Below are 9,051 nucleotides of genomic sequence, written 5' to 3' on the forward strand. Positions count from 1 at the left end.
CTTCCAAAGTGGACAACCTTGCATCTTCCCACATTATACTCCATAGTCCAACTTCTTGCCCACTCAATTAATCGATTTATATCCCTTAGACTCTCAGGGTCTTGGTAACTTCCTCACAGTTTACTAACCCTCCTACTTTCGTGTCATCAGCAAATATGTCCACAGCAGTCAGTCCCTTCATTCCAAGTCATCAACATGGATTACAAATAGTTGAGAACCTAGTACTAATCCCTGTGGCACTCCACTAGTTACTGACTGACAATGCAATGGTCTACTTATTCCTATACCTTGTTCCTCCCATAACTTCTGCAGTAATCTTTTGTGTGACATCTAATCACGTGCTGCTGGAGATCCAAATAAACTTCATCTGCTGGTTCCTTCTCCATCCTGTTTGTTATATTCTCAAATTCGTCAAACACAATTTCCCTTTAATTAAAGCATATTGGCTTGGCTTGGCTTGTGATTTTCTAAATGTCCACTTATTATCTCCTTAATAATGGATTCCAGCCTCTTCCCAATGATAAATGAAAGGTATATTTTGAAAAAGGAAAGTAACTGTAAAGAGTTGACTTCAGTTCAGACTCTCTTTGCAAACCTTTCATGTCCATTATTGTACTAGATGGGGAAGAGCTAATGGTGGAGAATTGGTTACCCTTCCTTCAACATTTACAGGGTGTGCACCCACCTTTAGAAACATTAACTGAAATCTGCCACTGACTTGTCAGTGAGCATCCAGAAAGGAAAATAACATTATCTTATTGTCACACTCTGATCTGCAGCAAAGATTGGCCCAAATTTTCCTGAGAAATGCCATGAGTTCCATGTGGAATTGTCGGCATTTCCCTTTGAAATGCCATGAGTTCCATGTGGAATTGTCGGCATTTCCCTCCATTATCAGGGAACTTGGAATTCCAATACAAATGCAGGAGTCTTGGCTTTCTGAGAGGTGCTCACTGGTGGTTTGCTGACTGCACAATAACATTCAATGTTGGCAGTAAGGCACCAACTTACTGCAACTTCTTCACTGTTACGCTGAACCAGCACCAGGCTCAGGTTCAGTGAATCCCATTTAGAACATAGAATGTTACAGCACAGTACAGGCCCTTCAACCCACGTTGTGGTGCTGACATTTTATCCTGCTCCATTATCTATCAAAACCTTCCCTCCCACATAGCCCTCCATTTGTCTATCATTCACGAGTCTCTTAAATGCCCCTAATGTATCTGCCCCCACAACCTCTGCCGGCAGTGTGTTCCACACACCCACCACTTTCTGTGTAAAAAAAAAACTTACCTCTGACATCCCCTTTATACCTTCCTCCAATCACCTTAAAATTTATGCCCCCTCTTGTTAGTCATTTTCGCCCTGGGAAAAAGTCTCTGACTGTCCACTCGATCTATGCCTCCTATCATCTTGTACACCTCTATCAAGTCACCTTTCATCTGCCTTCTCTCCAAAGAGAAAAGCCCAAGCTCACTCAACCTATCCTCATAAGACATGCTCTCCAATCCAGGCAGCATCCTGGTAAGTCTCTGCACCGTCTCTAAAGCTTCCACATCCTTCCTTTAATGAGGCGACCAGAACTGAACACAATACTCCAAGTGTGGTCTAACCAGAGTTCTCTCGAGCTGTAACATTACTTTGTGGCTCTTGAACTCAATCTCTGACTAATGAATGCCAACACACCATACGCCTTCTTAACAACCCTATCGACCTGTGCGGCAACCTTGAGGGATCTATGGACGTGGACCCCAAGATCCCCCTGTTTCTGCCATTAACCTTGTATTCTGTCTTCAAATGCAATCTCCCAAAATGTATCACCTCACACTTCTCCAGGTTGAACTCCATCTACCACTTCTCAGCCCAGGTCTGTATCCTATCAATGTCCTGTTGTAATCTACAGCAACCTTCTACACTATCCACAACACCACCAACCTTCGTGTCATCAGCAAACTTACTAACCCACCCTTCCACGTCCTCATCCAAGTCATTTATAAAAATCACAAAGAGCAGGGGGCCCAGAACAGCTCCCTGCAGAACACCACTGGTGACCAACCTCCAGGCAGAATATACTCCATCTACCACCACCCTGTGTTCAGCTCTTTAACTCCATTTATTCCAAATGGAGTTAAAGAGCTGAAAGGGAGAAGTAAGTTTCAAATAATTTACATGCATTTTAATTGTGGTTCAAATTCTGTATTTTACCACTTCATTTGCAGCTTCACCAACATCTGTCACAACCTATGAAACATGCCAGACCTATGAACGGCCAATCGCATTTACCTCAAGGTCTCGGAAACTATGGATTCAATTCAAAGCTAATGAAGGGAACAGTGCCAAAGGATTTCAAGTTCCATACGTTACATATGATGGTAAGCCAACATGGTCCAAATATTCAAAGATGCTCTTCCTTTCCACATTGGTGGTTTGAATAAGTCTATTTCCTGCTTTAACCATATTCTCTTTTTAAACCATTCTTCAAACTGTGAGACAATGCAATGAATCTGATACAAGGCTTCTAAGTAACTGGTATGGTTGCAGCAGAGTGACTTCCAGTAAGTGAATATCTGTCTTTGAAAAATAGCAAAAAAAGATTCCTGATATTATCAACTAAGATCAAATGGAGGACATTTCTGCATCACATTACAATTATGCCGATTATTCTAAATATTGCTTTTTGAGAGAAGCATTTCATTAATTAAAATGATTGCAACCAGGATGGTGATTTATACCATCCTCTCTCAAGAATTAGTTAAAAATTATTATTGGAGAAATTATTGGGACAGAAAGGCAACAGATCCTGATGACATGTTGTTTATTGAGGGAGGTGGCTGTGGCAATGTTGGATGCACAGGCCATTATCTTCCAAAATTCTATTGATGTCCACAGACTGGAAGGTAGTAAATGCAACCGCTCTATTTAAGAAAGGAAGGTGATACAAAGCTGGGTGGCAGTGTGGCTTCAAATGGATATAGTCAGATTAAGTGAATGGGTAAGGACATGGCAAATGGATTATAATGTGAAAAAAAATGAGGTAATTCACATTGGTAGAAAAAATATAAAGGGGTAATCTTTTTTAAATTGTGAGAGGTGGATTGTTATTGGTGATCAGAGGGACCTGAGTGTCTTTGTATCAACTCACTGAAAATTAACATGCAGGAACTTCAAGCAGTTGGGAAAACAAATGGTATATTTACCTTTATTGCAAGAGCATTTGAGCAGAAGAGTAAAGACGGGAGATTCTGAGTTGATCCTGAGAGCAGCAAGTCTGAGGTTGCAGTGAATTTGATAACAATACACGTTTAAAAGGTGCAATTGAGTTAATTGTCTGTTTCTGATACCTCGAACAGACAAATCAAATATCCTCTTGAAGAAATTAGAGATTCCCTTGTCTGCTGCTCTAACATCAATGTTGATAAAGCTATGGGAGCTGATGTTAGAATGCATTCAAGACTAATAAAGGGTAAAGAGAAGGTAGAGCTTTTGATCCCCCAAGATAACCTGTCCTTCAGATGAGGTTTGGAACTGCTTTCACCACAGCACCACAGTGTTGGAAAACTCTCAGAAACATCATTTGTACTGCCCTAAAGTCAAATTTTAAATAATTTCCATAAACTTAATGTTTAAAGTAAAATGTAATAAATTGCCCAGTTTAGCAGCAGTGAAATATATCAGAAAAATTGACACTAAATCTGATCATGTGGTAAGCATCCACACAGTGATTACTTTTATCCTCACTGTATAAGTAGTTTTATATTCCATTGTGTACGAGTTATTATATAACATAGTGGACAGAGAACCAGAGGTTGGTACCATTGGATTTTACCCATGTTACACTGAGCTAATTAGTCCTAGGAGATCCTTCATTCATGTGCTATCTACAATGAGTTAACTGGTATCAGCGCATTACAATGTTATATTTCACAAAAAGCCTACCCAAAATGGTGCTTTTAATACAGCATGGTGATTTACTAAAACAATTAGAACGATTGATTTCATAACCTTGCTTGCAAAAGATAACTACTAAAGAGCATTTATCCAAATTGAAGTAGTAAGTTGCTACTTAATTCTTTTTTCTTGGCTAGAGGACTACCAACAGCTAATAGAAGATATTGTCCGAGATGGTCGTTTGTATGCTTCTGAGAATCACCAAGAAATTCTTAAAGTAAGTTTATTAAGAAGAAAGCTTGACATATGTACTTGTGTTGTGCTGAAGAAAGTTTTCAATTCTGAACTTTATCTTTTTTTTAAAATATAGGACAAGAAGTTGATCAAAGCACTCTTTGATGTATTGGCACATCCTCAAAATTACTTCAAGTATACAGCACAAGAATCAAAAGAAATGTTCCCCAGATCATTTATAAAGTTGCTGCGGTCCAAAGTTTCCAGGTTTTTGAGGCCTTACAAGTAGGTTTGCTGCTAAAGATCTTTAACATGCTGTTATATTGCAATCTGGAAAAAAAGAGACATCCCTTCCTTCAACACCGGTGTCCTACTTTCTCCTTACAATTCAAGCTTCTGTTTATTTGTCCTCTGTTTTGCTTTTAAACATCTTTTCTATTCTTCCTATTGAAGAACATATTCTAAAATGTGCTGAAATATACAAGCAATCATCCTGCTTTGGGTTGATATTCTTTTGAAAGCAGAAAGAACTTGGGAAGCCTTATGTGCATTTGACTTTGGCTGTAAACGTGTGCACTACAGGTGGCCGCCTTTGTTATATGTTCAAAGAACATTTGATTTTAGTAGACAATGACTATTGACATAATTTCATTTTAAGTCTCCTCTACAGGGAAAAAAATAGATCCAGTAGAACAAAAAATCTTCCAGCATGCTGGAAAGTAGCAAAAATTGGCAACTACCTGCAAAAGAATCAAAATGATGCAATAGAAATAAAGAAAAAGATGTAACTAATATTTGGAATTTTAATTGCACTTGAATGTTGTATTTGAATCAATTTAGAAAAAAAATCTAAATTGCATTCTCCTTAGGTCTAAAAGTACTATTTGAATTATATAAACTCTTAACTTTACTTCAGAGACGAAACAGAATTGGACAGTCATTCTAGTCTCTCATTCTGAATGATCAAACAGAATTTAATTTTGTTTACCTCTGGTGGAGATGCACAAACTTTATTCTTTGCCACATAAAGGACATTTTGCAAACTTAACACAGAATTTTAACATTTCTTGGGGGGAGGGAGGGAATGGAGGAAGAAAATGATTCCCAGTATTTTCCAATAAGATAAATTGCTCAATGCAGAATGTCGTGTTTTAATGATTGGTAACCCTTTCCTTTACAAAGAAAATCAGCATAGGCAGTCTCAGCTCTTCATGGTCCAGCCATATTGGTTGTTTTTATCTGCATAGGGTGATGTTAATTGGGAACATCCTGTTTTTGTCTTTTGAAACCGATGCATTGTCTTTGTATTTATGCTACTGATTTAGTTGATTTAATGGTAGCAAAGCTACTGGCTGATTTACTAACTGGAATAGGCAGGTCTTCCTGTTGGTCTGAAGTTTCATTATCTGTACAGAACTGGAAGTGTTTTACAGATTCTCGTGTTATTTCTCCTATTCTTAGGTTACTGGTCTGATCGATACTTTACCTAAGCTTAAAAAAACCCTGTAGATGCTGCTTTATAAGCTTTATTACCAATGTGTAAATTATGTACAAATGTTGGCATTTTTTTCCATATGAAATTAAGTTAATATTTACCATGGTAGATAGAAAAAAAGTTAAAATACAAACTGTATAAACTGCAATAAGATTTTGTTACTTTATATAAATGGCAATGGTCATAGACTTACAGCAAGGGATCCACGCAGTTTTGTTAATACTGCCAGTTTTATCACTGTAAAGCGTTGTAAATGTAACCTATAACCCTACACATTTTTCATTGATTACCTTGTTTTCTCTCTGTATTTAGTTTTATTTTCCATGTTAGACCTCTATCTAAAGCAGGCACATAAAGGATTTTGTCTGTTTAATCATTTTCATAATAAACTTCAAAGATTACTTAAAACCTAAAGTGAGTGAGAATTGGTTGGAATACTGGTGGACAGTATACATATCCAATTTGTAATATAGCTTTTAGTTAAGCAGAACTATATCCTTAACTTAAAAGCAGCATTGGAATATATAGAAGTGCCTAATTTTACTGTAATTCATTGTAAACCTTTATAATTATATTTTTGAGATAAAATGAGCACACTCATAAAAGTCTCATGCGGGCAGTGATATGAATTACATGATTTAGTTTGAAAGCTGCTCATGTCAAGAAAGTACATGGATTTATCATATAACTTGCTCTCTCAGCACATAGCAGGAAACATTTGTTCATATTGCTTATTGATCAGCTACTGTTATCCAGATATTCACATATTCGAAACCCAAAGAACATGTCAGTACCCATAACTCAGTTTTTCCAGTTTATAAGATCCAACTTTTCCTCCACTTATCCTATTGCATCACAGAAGCCTATAGAAATTATAGCAATTTTCGCACCATTTCCTTCCAGCAGCCTCACTGTTCACATTGGAAGAACAAGGGTTGGTTCTTATGAGCTTACCATGTGTTAAGCTAGACATAAGTCAGTATCCTACTTTCAGTTTTGCTCAGTTGGAAGTTAGTGATTTCTATTATTTAATGCAGAATACATGACACTGATTTAGAGAGACCAAGTTTATGATACATTTCCAAGTGACAAGTCTGTAAATAAAGTGAGTCGAGAGCAGACAGGATAAATAACAAAGGTGAGAAACGAAAATGTAGAGCATTAGGAGAATTGAGAAAGAGCTGGCTAAATTGAAAACCTAATCCATTCTGTTACATTCCTGTTTTATTTCCTTTTTAATTTTTTTTTTATTTTTCTACTTGTTTGTGATGCTATGTATACTGTTAAGGTTCTCAACAATCTCTTGTATGTTTCACTTTGTGAATATGATGGTTATATAGAACAGAATATTCCCTATTTGAGAATATGAAGTTTCTCAAGAGGCATACTTTACCTACAAAAGGAATGAGATGGTGACTTTTACTTGAAGAATAATTGAGGTAAGCATTGTGTTCAAAAATACAAGGCCTTGTTGCATTACATTTCATATAGCAACTCCCTTTTCACAGTAAAGTGAAAGCTAACCAGACTCCTTTAACCCAAATTATTAATTATTGCTGGAAAAGGAATTGCCAGTCTTCCAAATGCTAGTTCTCTCCACAAATACGTACATACCAGATACATATTTCTAATACTTACTGTTTGTGTTTTTGCTCTTTTGAGAAAGGTGGGTGTCATTGGTAAGGCTGGCAATTGTTGTCCATTCCTTGTACTTCAGAATATGCTGGTGGTCCTCTTCCTTGTACCATTGCAGTTCATGTGATGTAGGTATTGTCAAGGTAGAGAATCCCAAGAGTTGACCCAGTGCCAATAAAGGGGCATCTATTTATGTCCGAGTCAAAATTACGAGAAAGGTGACAACGTTTGCATCCATCTGCAGTCCTTATCCTTCCAGATGATGGAAAAAAGGTTTTGGAGATGTTTTGTTTGCTTGTTGCAGTGAATATTGTACTAAGGTACACAGTGAAAGCTTAATTTGCTGATGGCAGATGTTCAGGCTTTTGAGTATCGAGTGTCATTGCAGCTGTACCCAATCAGGCAACTGCACTGTGGTCCTGACTTGCACTTCATGATGCACTTCCAAGTGACAAGCCTGTAAATGGACTAAAGAGCAGTCGAGAGCAGACAGGAGGAATAACAAAGGTGAGAAAAAATGTAGAGCATTAAGCAAATTGAGAATGAGCTGGCCATCTTGAAAGCCCAATCCATTCTGTTATATTCCTGTTTTATTTCCTTTTTAATTTTTAAAAAATGTTTCTACTTGTTTGTAATTCCATGTATACTGTTAGAGTTCTCTTTGCAGGTGGAGAAATTCCAGACATGATCCACTGACTGTTGAGTAGCCATTTAAACGTCTTGGATTTTAGAGTGAGTCAAACACTGGGCACTGAAGTTCAGTTTCCAGTCAGTGATGGCCCTACAGTGCCACTGCTTGTTTGCAATACCATTAAATGTAAAGGAAATGTTAATACCTTCACTAGGTAAAGGTGATCACTACTGGCACGTGTGGCAGGAAAATTATTTACCACTTATCACCTCAAGCCTGATGGTCGTTCAAGTGTCAACTGCTTGATTACATGAGGAATTTTGAATGGTGCTGAAAACTTTTTATTGGGATTTAACCTGCACTTGCACCAGGTTAAAGCTGGTACAGATTCAGTGGGTAAACTTTCTGCCTGATCTCTGCTGACTTCAGGTTTACTTCCAACATTGCTCATATGAGCCACAAAATTTTTTTTTCAGGATAATGGGTGATCATAGAATAGCTGATTTCCACCAAGGGAGCGTGGTACCCAATCATTATCTTAAAATTATCACATTATTTTGTTTTGCTTTCCTTTACAAGTCCTCTCCAGCTTACCTACAGCCTGTACAGGTGAATAAACATTTGTTCTTTTCATGAAATTCTGCACCCTTTTTTCTCCAAACATACCTTTGCTCATTGCGGCCAAAAAGTTCTATTTTAACTTCATCAGTCCACAGGACTTGTTTCCAAAATGCATCAGGCTTGTTTAGATGTTCCTTTGCAAACTTACGACACTGAATTTCGTGGTGAGGACGCAGGAAAGTTTGGAGAAAAAAGGTTGCAGAATTTCATGAAAAGAACACCCCTCCAACTGTTAAGCACGGGGGCGGATCAATCATGCTTTGGGCTTGTGTTGCAGCCAGTGGCACGGGGAACATTTCACTAGTAGAGGGAAGAATGAATTCAATTAAATACCAGCAAATTCTGGAAGGAAACATCACACCGTCTGTAAAAAAGCTGAAGATGATAAGAGGATGGCTTCTACAACAGGATAACAATCCTAAACACACCTCAGAATCCACAATGGACTACCTCAAGAGGCACAAGCTGAAGGTTTTGCCATGGCCCTCACAGTCCCCTGACCTAATCATCATCGAAAATCTGTAGATAGACCTCAGAGGAGCAGTGC

The 9,051-nt window shown here is 37.8% G+C and overlaps 1 protein-coding gene across 2 annotated transcripts in view; it reads left to right on the plus strand.

The window, feature by feature from the left end:
• The window catches only part of scube1 (signal peptide, CUB domain, EGF-like 1), a 266,620-nt gene extending 260,595 nt beyond the window's left edge, over positions 1–6,025 (plus strand). Inside the window, exons 20-22 of one of the 2 annotated variants that reach the window (XM_052029992.1) lie at positions 2,220–2,372; positions 4,086–4,165; positions 4,259–6,025. In XM_052029992.1, the coding sequence (XP_051885952.1) occupies positions 2,220–2,372; positions 4,086–4,165; positions 4,259–4,411 (386 nt within the window). In that variant the 3' untranslated portion in view covers positions 4,412–6,025. The remainder of the gene's footprint in view (positions 1–2,219; positions 2,373–4,085; positions 4,166–4,258) is intronic. The other variant, XM_052029991.1, reaches the window with a different exon arrangement.
• The last annotated feature ends 3,026 nt before the right edge of the window (positions 6,026–9,051 follow it).

The sequence above is a fragment of the Pristis pectinata genome, chromosome 15, assembly GCF_009764475.1.
Source record: "Pristis pectinata isolate sPriPec2 chromosome 15, sPriPec2.1.pri, whole genome shotgun sequence".
Lineage (NCBI taxonomy): Eukaryota > Metazoa > Chordata > Chondrichthyes > Rhinopristiformes > Pristidae > Pristis > Pristis pectinata.